The sequence below is a fragment of the Parasteatoda tepidariorum genome, chromosome 3, assembly GCF_982258835.1.
Source record: "Parasteatoda tepidariorum strain Cologne lab strain chromosome 3, Ptep-v5.0, whole genome shotgun sequence".
In the NCBI taxonomy this organism is placed as follows: Eukaryota; Metazoa; Arthropoda; class Arachnida; order Araneae; family Theridiidae; genus Parasteatoda; species Parasteatoda tepidariorum.
Genome location: NC_141757.1, coordinates 115620586 through 115633748, shown reverse-complemented (window position 1 = coordinate 115633748; position 13163 = coordinate 115620586). Strand labels below are relative to the sequence as shown.

Sequence of the window (13163 nt, the reverse complement as noted above, 5' to 3'; positions counted from 1 at the left end):
TGCTATTTTTGATGTCTCTAAGCTTGTCTAAGATTAGCCCAAACAAATGGTTGAGTTGGTAGATGAATCATGTGTTAGATTCTCCTTGCTGTTGGATTAACCGTGGGAGGTTTTAGGGTTTTTCCTTATCGATCGTGTAATGAAATTGTGGGTTAGTTAGTTTACAAAGCTCTTCACAAAGGCTAGTTTGTCCCAATACTGGATCCAGGGGTTCCCTTATCTTCCGGGTTAGGCTCAAAATTGCAATGCTGTGGAATTAGTCGTAAACTCAGAGTTTGGGTCCTGTTCAACACTGATTATTAAATAAAATAAAACAAATGGTTGTAGGACTTTTATAACATGGTATTTTCCATTAATTTGAAAGAGTTTTAAAATTAACTTCACTTTTTTCTCACACAAAATAAATTGCATTTTAAATCAGTATCCCAAGTAGAAAACAGTTTGCTAAATGTTCATTTAGTTTTAATTTCAAATCAGTTAATCTGAGAGGATAATATGAAAATTGCAAATAGATTTCTAAATGACGATTATTATTTTTTTGTCAGAGAAATTGAATAATCTTGAATTAAGTAATGAAGTAGTTAACAAATGAGTTGAAAAGGCTCAAGAGCAGGTCTTCTTTTTAAAAAATTTCTAAATTTTTTTTGCCTATTATAATTTGTTTTTGTTTTCTGTTAACAGTTGGTGCAGCTGTATGTGTCAGTGGGAAACAAGCAGAACCAAACATCAAACATTGTGATATAAGTGATTGTGAAAATGTTGGATTGTATATTACTGATCATGCTCAGGTAATGTACCAAACTGAAATTTGAAATACTATTGATTCGTAATTAAAATTTTTTTTTTATAAGGTTAGATTAAATTTAGATTTTTAATTATTAAAAGGCTGTGGTATCAATATCATTTTTATTCAATTGTAAAGTTGCTTGTCTTATGTCTAGAACTGACAGAATATTTGTTTTTTTTTTCTTTCTAAAAATGTATTACTCTTGTCAATCAGAAAAATTCCAGGAAGCTTCCTACTTTTGCTTACATTGTGCTGAATTGGAATATTTGTCCAATTCAACTTTATTACCTTAATCATGCCATCATTACTTTTGAATCAATCAATCTTGTATGGACCTTATAAAAAGATTATTTTATTACATTTGTTTTTTCAGAAATTTTTATTAAAGCCCATAAAATTACAGGAAATTTCATTATTTTGCTTACATTGTATTGAATTAGATTATTTGTGGAATTCAACTTTATTAGTATAATCATATCTTCACTATTTTGGAATCAATCAATCTATCTTCTATGGACCTTTTAAAAAAATTATAATACCTTGCAATAATATTTATCATAATATAATAACCAATTGATAAAACTTTTTTTATGTTAGTACAAAAGTGGGTACTGTACTTAAATGTGATTTTGATAGTTTGAGTTTTTGAAAATCTGTATCATCTATCTTGAAAATCATATTTAAATTCTGATATATAGATAGATTAAGTACAAAATTGTATTTAATTAAGATTCTTCAAAATCATTAACTTATTTGATCTTTTTTTTATGTAAAAAATTTACCTATAATGTTTCTTATGGTTTTAGGGCATATATGAAGAAAATGAAATCAGTAGAAATGCTTTAGCTGGTGTTTGGGTAAAAAATCAAGCTAATCCTATTATGAGGCGGAACCATATTCATCATGGTCGTGATGTTGGGGTATTTACATTCGACAATGGTCTAGTGAGTTTTACTTTGATTTTTAATTTAATTCATTTGAAAGAATTTTTATGAATTAAACTGAGATGCGTTTGAAAATTGACAATAATATATGTAAATGAAGACCAGGCTCATTCACTGCCAAAATGCTCTGCAGTCGAATCTCGTTACGAATTTCAAAATTAACCAAAATTATTTTGTTCCATTGCAATTTTTCACATGTAAAAATAATAAATATTACATTTAATTACAGCTTTGATCTGCATGTAGAAAATATCAAATCAATATTTTAAAAGCTCACGAAAACAGTTAAATTAAAGGGAAGAATGGATTTATTATCACTTGCGTATCAGAAATGACGTAATCCGTAATTTTTTTCTGTACAAACCATTTAGAACCAATAGAAATTACAAACTTCTTCAAACTATGCGTATTTTCAAACAACAGAACTGTAAATCACTCTTTTGGAAAGCCACATGTATTTTTGTTTCATCAAACATGAATGGGTTGGGGTTTAGTCTTTTCAGGTTGGTTCCTTCCAAGTGATTTGTCTTCTTTGACATGTCCCATTCATACCTGAAACTTTTTATTTTGAAGATGCAAAAATATTTGAATTCTGAGATCATTGTGTACTTTTGACAAATGAAAAAGTGTTTTGATCATGAGAGAAAATAAAAATTGTTGCTTATTTTCGCCTTCGTTAAATTGAATTACCAATTTTGTAATATCGGTATTTTTAATCCATTGTTACTATGGAGATTCATTTGGGAATTCAGAAAATGTTCGTTACATTGAAATTTTCGCTACTTTGAATTTTGCTAAAACGGGATTTGACAGTATTAGTTTTCGTAAAGCTATTTTTAAATTATGAAATGTCTTTTTAGCTCAGTTTAATTACATTTTCATTATCAAGAAACATCAATTTTTTTTAATTACTTGAAATGATTTATATTTCTGGTGTCACTTCATTATGAATATACGCACATTGGCCAATCACCATAGATTAATATTTTATTGGATCTCTTTTTGCTCATATAATAGTCGTATTTGTGAGAACATCTATTCTACAAACTTTAGAAGTGCATTTATTTCCAAAGATGTTGGCTTTAAATCTCTGTAGGAAGTGGAAATCAGTGTCGGATATGCCTTTCAAGCATATCCCAAACATTTTCTATTTTGTTAAGATCCGGGGATTTACGGTTACCAGGGAATGTGTTGGAACTTAGATTGATGCTCACTGAGCCAATTTTGAATGCTTCTGGCATGATGGTTGAATTAGTATCCTTAAAGTTTTTTTCACTTTTGGAGTATAAATGTAACAATGCAAGATGTGCTTGATCTGTCAATATGTCCTACTATTAAATAGCTTTTTGTTCACCCTTGAGAAGCACCTGAGTACCACTTTCATGCCCACATAATGATACTTCCACCACTAGACCCTTGCACAGTGCGAACAAGGCAGGATGGGTCCGTTTCTGCCAAATTCAATGTCTTCCATCAGTACAGAACAAAAAGTGTTTCATCTATCCTCCGATGACCAGTGTCGTCTTTCCCAACACCACTGCGAACCGGGAATTTTAAGCTGAAGTGAGATATTTCCTTTCTGGCTATGTATCCTCTCTGATACTCTGGTTTGTGCTAAAGTTGATTGAGAAGACCCTTGGTTGAAGTTTTTGTCAGTTGAAACACAGAAGAGTCCCTTTTGTGCCAAACAATTATTTAGAGAAGATTCTGATCTAAGTTTTAGTTAATTTTATTCAACCACAGTTGCGTTCCTGGCAAATAATGTGGTTTCTGTTTCCAACTTATGTGAACCTTGTATATGGCGGCTTTTGGAGAAGCTAATGAGTTCTGCTGTTTTCACAATCATGGCTCCTGTTAAATGGGTGCCCTTTTCCAAATGGTAAAAAATCTGTTGTTTTTCCCATTCTAATGTGTTTATTGTGAAACCTACTTTATTACACACTTCACTTATACAAACTTTACTTATGCAAACTTTACTTATACAAACTTACTTATATCACTGATGAGATTTTACTGATGTTGAAAACAGATTTTACGTACTTTCTGCTGCAGAGCATTTAATGGAAAATCTCACAGGTATCTAATTTATTGGCTAGTTATTGGTTATTTCTTTGTAAATGTTTTGCGTAGGGCTTACTTTTCAAAATTCTTAGAATTTACCAAGTACAGTGGATGTGCACAAGTTGTACCCCTTGAATAGAAAATACTTTCTCTTTTTAAATAAAATAAATTGAATCAATCTTTTTTCTCATTTAAATAAATTTTGATAAAAAGTCAAATTAATAAAGGGAAAATGTGGATGTGCTGTTTCGAAATGATGAATATTAATGAACTTTTTCTTTAATCAACATACTTATGAAACAAATGCTGCTTTGGAATTTATTTAAAAACTTAAGTGTTGTTTATATCAATTTCTTACATGTTTGATGTAATTAATTAAATCATTACTTCTTTTTTCCTCTCAAGAAGTTAGTTACAAGAATTTTATCAAAAATAAAAATTTCCTCATGTTTTTTATTTTTGTTTTTTTGTAAATAGTATTAAATAGTTCTCATTTGAAATTTTTTTTTTATTCCTTGAAAGCATATTTTCAGCCATGTATCTGAAAAATTTTTATCTTATGGAAATTTGTAGATATTTTTGATTATATTATTCAATGATAATTATAATTAATTTTTTTAGAATATTTTAATTTACTTTTTGAATACATTACTCCTTGATTCTTGAGTATCACATATTAAAAGTTATAATAGTTAAATTATTTTCCTTAATTGAATACAAAAATAATTTTGATGGTTAAATAGTTAAAATATGTACAATATTTCAGGGCTATTTTGAAACAAATGACATTCATAATAATAGAATAGCTGGTTTTGAAGTGAAAGCTGGTGCCAATCCTACTGTTGTACGATGTGAAATTCACAATGGTCAAACTGGGGGTATTTATGTGCATGAAAATGGAAGAGGCCAATTCATCGAAAACAAAATTCATTCTAATAACTTTGCTGGTGTCTGGATAACATCACATAGTAATCCTACAATCAGGTAAAAGCAATGTCTAAATTTGCAATATAATTTCATTATTGATACTCGTTATTGAATGTACTTCAGAATTTTTCTTGGTCATTGTTTAAATTCTTTTTTAATGATATCAAATAAGTACCATTTAATTTAGTCAATGTGCAATTTTAAATTTTTCTATCTAATGTTAACTAAATGTATGATATCGACACTAATGTTAACATTCAGTTTTTGATTTGAATTCCCCTCCCTTTTTTTCTTCTTTTTGTTAATTTAAAGGTCAATCAAAGGATTTTCGCCTCCACTTCTGCTGCAAGGAAAAAAAAGAACTTTTACTGTTCTGCAAATCCATAGAATTCTTTCTTTTCTTTCTTTTTTTTTCTTCTTTTTCTTTTTTGCCTGATCGAATTAGGATTGAAAGTGATCTGATTATCTAATCTGTTCTAACCTATTTGTTATTTCAGTATTTTTAGGATTGTTGAATTGTATTATAAGGGAAAGAGACAGGATCAAATAAATTTTTCTGTAACAAAATCTTATAATTGGGAATTAGGAACATATATTTATTTATTATTTTTAAAAGATAAATTCAAATCTTGTATAATGAAGATAAGTTTCGAAATTTGAATTGACCTCTTCGTTCAGTTCATTTAAAATTATTTTAATTTGATTAATATTTTATTAATAACAGAATTTTTAAAATGTGGAACTGAGGAACTATTAACTTTTTTTTTTAATTTGTTGCATTTGAAGTTAGTGAAACATTTTATTTAAAAATCTGCTGCTTTAAATAATAATAATTAGTTTACAGTTTTATGGACAGAATATTTAATCTTCAGATTATCTTAGTAAGAAATAAATCCATTAGAGATTATGAAAAGTAATGACATTTTAAAATAACAATTATAAGTCTTTTAACTTAAATAGAAAATAAGAAAGAATTTTTTATTTATTTAATTTGCATTTTATTTAGTTTAATAACTCATTTAACCTTTTGATTACGAAACTTAACATGATGAAGCCATTCGTGCCCACTTATTGTACCAGCCGTAAGCAAAGGGTTAAATTGTAATTTTTATGATAGTTTAAATTGTAATTTGAAAATCATGTTTGAGTTTTTGGCTTTTCTCCTGAACTTCTTTGGCATGTCTGTAATATAATAGATTATTATTATTGTTTTGTTTAACATTTAAACTAATTCTAATGTATCTAATTCTAGTTCTGAATGCTTATTCATAAATTTTTTATTTTGAACGAAACAATTGTGACTAAGAAAGTTCAAGTATCGAATTTTTTTGCCTACAAATAAATTAATTTAGAAATAGTCTGGTTGCCACTTCACTGATTGTTGCCACCCTATTGTTCCATCACCGACTTCTAAATCTTATAATGAAGTAATTTGACAATGCTGTCTTTGATATGCAAAAAAGTGCTATATGATAAGGAAATTTTCGTTAAGAATTGATTACTCAGCAGTATGGAATTTAAAATGTAATTAAATAAATGAAAAGTAATTTTATGTTTATAAGTATTTTAACAAATTTTGACTAAACTTAAAAAAGTGTTATTTAATAATTTCGCTTTATTTATATCAGAATATTTCTTTTTAAAATTAAATTTGTAATCTTAACATGCATTTTATAGTTGATGAAGTAACAATTCTTATTAAGTATTTTTAAGAAAATTTAAATGCTTAATACTTAAAACAGTATATTAATGACTTATTTACAAATTATTTAAGTATATCTCACAAGCTTCTTTTATTGCAATTTTAAAATAAAGTTATTTAAAGTATAAAAATAACTTCATATACATAGCTATGATTACATTACTGTTTAAACTATGCTGTTGTCACTATGATTTTTCTACATAACTGAAGACACTGCTGATTTTTTTTTTTTACAATTTTAGGAGGAATGAAATTTATAATGGTCATCAAGGTGGTGTATATATATTTGGTGAAGGAAGGGGACTAATTGAGCACAATAACATTTATGGTAACTTTCATTACTTTTTTTACAAATATGCTATGCAAAAATCCTTTGTCTTAAAATTATTATTTCATTTTTTTTAAATAGTTTTTTCATTTTTTTATATTACTTTTGTAAAATTTATATTGCGAGGTTGAAGGCAATTATTATCTGTTGCAGTAGGATTTTTAAAATATCACAGTTTTAATTAACTTTAATGTAGTTTTAATTATTATGTAAATTTAATTTGTTTGATTTTTTAACTAGCAAATTTATTCTGTACATTAATAAATTTTTTATTAAGTATATGTATGCATATTTCTGTTGCTCAATTGGTTAAAAACAAACTACTCTCCTTAGTTTATCTTTTTAAATTTGGATTAAACGTATATTGAAGTATAAATTTTTAAAATTATATCCTAAAGTATGTCTAATGTTCATTACATGGGTAAAATAATAGAACATTAGGTGTAACTACCTTATGTTGTAATTTTTAAGTAAATGCCTGATGTTTAACTAATTAGGTGTAACTTTACTTGTTTCTATTTTTTTTTTATGTAAGATATTTGTCTCATTTCCATATTTTATTGCACAACATTCTTCTTTCCTCTGAGAATAATGTCACATTTGTATTTTTTTACTATAAAGGTTTTGTGAAGGATTTCACTTAACTTTGCGAAAGAATTGAAAGCTATATTAAACTATGACTTTGCATTTTTAAAATGAGTAAAAATCAATGCATGAAGCCTATGGAATATTTTCTGAATTATATTTTAATGTTTTCTTTTTATTTTAAAAATTTTTGCTGACTTAATAATTATGTTATAGCACATTAATTCTTTAAATAAAAACCATCATGAAAAGCTATGCAATTTCTTTTATATTTGATACGTAGTAGTTTACTTATTCTAAAATATACTCATATATTAGTCCCTACTAAAACTGGTCAGAAAATTTCTAGATTTACTCATTTAAATAGACTGTAATTGAAAAGTACCAATATTTTAAGTTTTACTTACTAGGAAAAAGATTGCAGGATCCCCATAGCCTGATCGATAATTTGGCTTATTAAAGTGGCATTTAGATCTGCATTTTTCGTTTCTTTTCGCGTTTTTATTACATGACTGTAAATGATCTTTGCAGGTAATGCCTTAGCTGGTATCCAGATACGTACAAATAGTGACCCTATCGTGCGATATAATAAAATTCATCATGGTCTTCATGGTGGTATTTATGTGGTAAGTAAAATTGTTTTAAAATTTTTTCATTTTCAGGTAATGCTTTAGCTGGCATCCAGATTCGTACTAATAGTGATCCTATAGTTCGTTATAATAAAATTCATCAAGGGAAGCACGGTGGAATTTATGTTGTAAGTATATTAGTGCCATTTATGACAATTTTATCAATTATTAAAATGTACTAAAAATTACTTGTATATTTACTAAAATAGTGAATTATATAACTGACTGTTTTCTAATTTAATTATATTTTTTGTGATCTGTATTCTTAGAACTTCATTGTATGAAATATAATAAAGATATAAGTGTATGGCTACCAGGAAATCATTAGATTAGAAAGATTAGCACAATAAAAATCCAATTATTGTGTATAACTTTCAATCTAATGATCAGATTATCATTGGTAAAGATATAGCTATGGCTTAAGTGGATCTATTAGAGCCCATTTTAGATTTGCATCTTTTAGAATAGGGCAATCTTATCTTTGAGGAGGGATTTTTCGGTGGACCTAACCCATTTGTGTTACAAAAAGAAAAACAAACTGCAAAAACCTCCCTTGGTTAGCCAGATGGCTAAGAAATCCTAACATATGCACTTTCTACTATTTTACATCAGCACTGTGGTCGGTCTTCAAATGAGCTAGTATTCAAGTGAACCAATTATCTCTAGGTAGTGTATCTGGATCACTTCATTGGGAGGCTAGTGTTCTATTTCCTGAGTCATCTTGGATTCTTCTTTTATTGTAATAAGCAAAAATTATGAATTAAATTACATAAAAATGCACTAAATAAATATCCTAAAAAGATCTGAGCTCTCAAATCAAGAAAGTCTTCAAAATTTGACTCTCTTATTACTGTTTTTACTACTTTAATTTATTGCCCTGTCTTTGTAACTAATAGCTTGAATCAAAAAATTTTTACACTCAATTATGAAACTCATTTGTCCAAACATAATTTTATATAAAAATAGTTAATGTTTGTTTCTTTTTGTATAAAGGTGGGTACAGAAAATTTCTAATTTTGAAGTAATTAATCATAAAATATTTCAGAATAACGTTTTGGAAAAAATTAAAGCAACCAAATTTTAACCAATTAACTAATTTACTTCATAAAATTGTGCTTGACATGAATATTTAGTTTACACTGTGATTATAAATTTTTTTACTCCTCATTATTAAATGAAATAATATTTTATTAAAATATTAGCAGAGAGCTAAATTTTTATGTACACTGTGCAACTTACCACACAAACAGGTTCAAGTTCGGAGCTTTAACTAAATCTTTTATCTAGAAAGATTCTAATACTAGCAAATATTGCATACTAGACATACTGAGCTATTGCCTACAAAGCAAAGAGACTGTGTTGTAGGTTAAGGTAGGTATCTTAACCTGTCTCATTTATAAAGAGTGTCTCAAAATTGATGTCGTTTGAAAGTTTTTAGCTGAAAAAGCATTGTTATAATATTGTGTTATCCTACTTATTGGCTTCTTTTGGTATTGCTATTGTTAACCAAGTGGAATAAAAATATCTAATCTATATTAAATTAAAACTTTTATTCTGGCATTGTTGTCTGCAACCCAATAAGAAAAAGAATCAGATTTAAAATAAGAGTTTTTTACAGAACTCTTTCTTAAAATTTGAAATATAGAAGGTGTGGTGGAGAGTGCTTTCATGTGCATGTTACTTTGAGTTCTTTTTTAACATTTCATTCTTGTATTTTCAAGTTAAAATAAACCTGATAAAATTGAAAATAACTGAAGATTAAATTTCCAGCATGAAAAAGGTCAAGGTCTAATAGAAGAAAATGAAGTTTATGCCAATACCTTAGCCGGTGTGTGGATTACAACAGGAAGTATTCCAGTATTACGACGTAACAGGATACATAGTGGGAAACAAGTATGTGTGTTATTTATATACAGTAAAACCTCTGTTAAGCGGACATTAAGAGACCGAAAAAATTGTCCGTTTACGAGAGTTGTCCGCTTACGGGGAGGGCACCCTGATATCAAAGTTTAACACTGTTAATTGTTTTTAGAATATTTTCAAAGATGTAGAAATAATTATTATAACTATCTACAAGGATATTTATTTAAACTTTAAGAAAGATAAAAAATAATATATAAGGAAGTTTGATATAAATACATAATTCTAGATGTAGCTACAGATAAATGAATATAATTATCCTATTAGCATATTCTTGAAAGTAAACCTCCCACGATTCACAGTTAAGTCATGAGGACCTATGGAGTTGATTATTCACAATTGATCAAGTATCAAGTGTCTGAATAGGTGTTTCATTTATTTGAACACATCAAAGATTATATTTCTGTTCTCTTTTTTACCACAGCTGTGTGAAATACAGTCTTCAAATTGATTAGAAAATTAATGAAATTTTCAATGGGGAAGAAGCATTGAGAGCATTTAAGATGTCATTTTAACTTGAGGGGTCTCATAACCTGTGTTGTCCAGATTAAAAGATGCCGCTGTCCGAATTATTTCAGGAGAGCAGTATCATTTTCTCTCCTTTCTTTACAAAGATAAGGCAAGGTGACAGGAGAGATATTAATTCTTCAGTATTGAAATAGCTTAACAACATTTTTAGTTATGGATAAGGCAGAAAAGTTACATGTTTTAAAAATGGTGAAAAGTTGCATTATTTTTCCTTGCAATTTAAAACAGAAATAGTTTTTTTTTCAAGCTTAGAAAAAGTAGTGTCCGGTTTGAAGAGATAGAAAATAGCGTTTCCTGGCCAAAATGACTGTCCGCATCTGGTTATGGGAGTATCCGCTTTACGGAGAATATACATAATGGTTTATTCATAGAAGATTCCCGGGAATTGAAAATATATCCTTATTGAGAGGCGTCTGTTTTGCAGGAGTGTCCATAACAGGAGGTTTCACTGTATATATAATCATAAATAATATAAATTCTTTTTTTATATGCTATGCTTTGCTGATTTTCATTATCTTTATTAGAATTCCTAATATTTACTTGTATTATGAAACAAATAATAAATTTTTTTAATTATTTCAAATTTAAGAAGACAAGAACTGTCAATTCTTTTTTGATGTAAAAATCTCCTTTTTCGTGCACAAAATTTTGGATAATGGGATTTAGTTAATGTTTAAAAGTTTAAAAAAATATGAAAAGGTGTACAAAAAAGGAAAAGTTATACAAAATGAAAGGTTTTATTCAATAACAAAAGAGGTTTGTTCTATTCAGAGTGACTTAATTGTTTTTTTTCTGGACGTTTCCTGATCCAAACTAATTAGCTCTTCATTTGATATTTAATTTACAAATTGCTTCACTGTCCTTAAAATTTATTAGACTGTTGAGCTTGAACAAAAATAACAGATTTTATTAAGTAATTAGTTTGTTATAATTAAATAATTTGAGGGATAATTTTACTTAAAAATATCAAGTATTTTTGCTATTATATTATTTTTAAATTATATTAAGCGTTATTAATACATCTTATCAGATGCTTTGGTTGGTATAATAATAAAAAACAGTAAAATAATAAAAAATAGCAGGGTTCCCACGGTCCTTGAGAGTCCTTGAATGTCCTTGAATTTTTTTTTGCTAAATTTAGGTCCTTGAAAGTGCTTGAAAAACGTCTTAGGTCCTTGAAAAACTTGATAGGTCCTTGAATTAGTCCAATACTGCCGGCGGCCCTTTTTATAAAACACCCACGGATCCTTCTCGTTCTTTCTGTTTTGTTCCCGAGCTCTCTCACGTGGTTTTTAACGCCACCGTTTCTAACCCTGCCTAGCGTCTTGGTGTCTGCCAAGCGCGCGGAGCACAGCAGACAATCAATGCGTTCGGGGTGAGACTCCACTTCATCTTCTGTCGCATATGCTTAGATCTTCTTTTTTCTTATCGAAACTGGGATACTCTCGAATTTCGTAACAATATGTACCTTGTAGTTTTCAATAAATTTGCCGTTTTACCATCCGCACTTGTCCTTACGTTTGCGTCATTTCAAAACTTTATTGTAAAGCGTATTCGCAAAGGCACGGCTTCGTATTTGTGTTATGTAGTTTAGACTAGTTATGCCTGGGAAGTGCTATTTTAATCCCCAATGGATGGATTATCAAGCTTATAAAGAATGGATTTTATCGATGCCCAAAAAGAAGTTCAGAGCCAAGTGCCGATTATGCATGAAGGAGATCGATATCGCAAAAATGGAAGAATCTGCTCTGAAATCACACATGAAAGAAAGGTAAAACAAAAAAGCCGTCTCATGCCCTGAGTTCTCTTTTTCCAAAGACATCAACATCTAATTCATCTGGTGTAAATACTCCTTCAACATTTTGTGCCCCAAGTGAAACAGAAACTTTAGTGGCCGAGGTAACATTGTCTTCTTATCTGGTCAAAAGGAATGTGCTTGATGCTGAAATTCTCTGGAGTCTGAAGTGCATCACTAGTAATTATTCATGTAACTCCTGTGTAGGGATTAGTAAATTGTTCTCCAAAATGTTTACTGATAGCTGTATAGCGAGACAATTTTTTTGTAGTGCCACAAAGTGAGCCTATTTGGGCTCCTTTGGATTGGCACTATACTTCAAAGGGATTCTTATAAATAAGCTGAAGAATGTTGATTGCTACACTGTACTCTTTGATGAGACGTTAAATCAGTCTCTACAATCTAAGCAGATGGGCATTACGGTAAGGAATTGATAATAAAGTTTGCACTAAGTATTTTCTTCCCAATTTATGGGTCATGGAACTGCAGAAAATATTTTGTCCTCTTTTTACATGCATGGATGATGGTTAAAAGCTCTCTAAAATACTTCAATTATCCATGGATGGACCCTATGTCAATTGGAAATTCTATTAGAAACTTCAGTGTGAATTAAAAGAGAAATATTCCCACCAGGTCATATTCATTGGCAGTTGTGGATTACACATAACGAATAATGCTTTTGAACATGGTGAAAATGGGATATGTTCCTTCTAATTTTTATTTTCAGAAAGAATTGTTGCTGCATAACATTTAGAGAAAGTTGTGTAAATTATGGATGAATAATTTCAGAAACGATGTTTAATATAGGAGAGGAGGGGGTTATGGAATAGTCATGGAATATGGAATACCTAAGATTTAGCTCTGTCTTTCATGCAGCCTTCACATGGAAATACACAGGATTAAAGGATTTCACCCTTAACACCTCATTACCATTAGTTATAGATTGTGCTGAAAATG

The 13163-nt window shown here is 29.0% G+C and overlaps 1 protein-coding gene across 2 annotated transcripts in view; it reads left to right on the top strand.

Moving 5' to 3' along the window:
- The window catches only part of FBXO11 (F-box protein 11), a 48087-nt gene that overhangs the window by 18602 nt on the left and 16322 nt on the right, over positions 1 to 13163 (top strand). Inside the window, exons 9-14 of one of the 2 annotated variants that reach the window (XM_087159958.1) lie at positions 682 to 788; positions 1594 to 1731; positions 4559 to 4776; positions 6664 to 6749; positions 7997 to 8091; positions 9734 to 9856. In XM_087159958.1, coding sequence (XP_087016084.1) covers positions 682 to 788; positions 1594 to 1731; positions 4559 to 4776; positions 6664 to 6749; positions 7997 to 8091; positions 9734 to 9856 — 767 coding nt within the window. Of the gene's footprint in view, positions 1 to 681; positions 789 to 1593; positions 1732 to 4558; positions 4777 to 6663; positions 6750 to 7865; positions 7961 to 7996; positions 8092 to 9733; positions 9857 to 13163 lie in introns of both variants that reach the window. The other variant, XM_087159959.1, reaches the window with a different exon arrangement.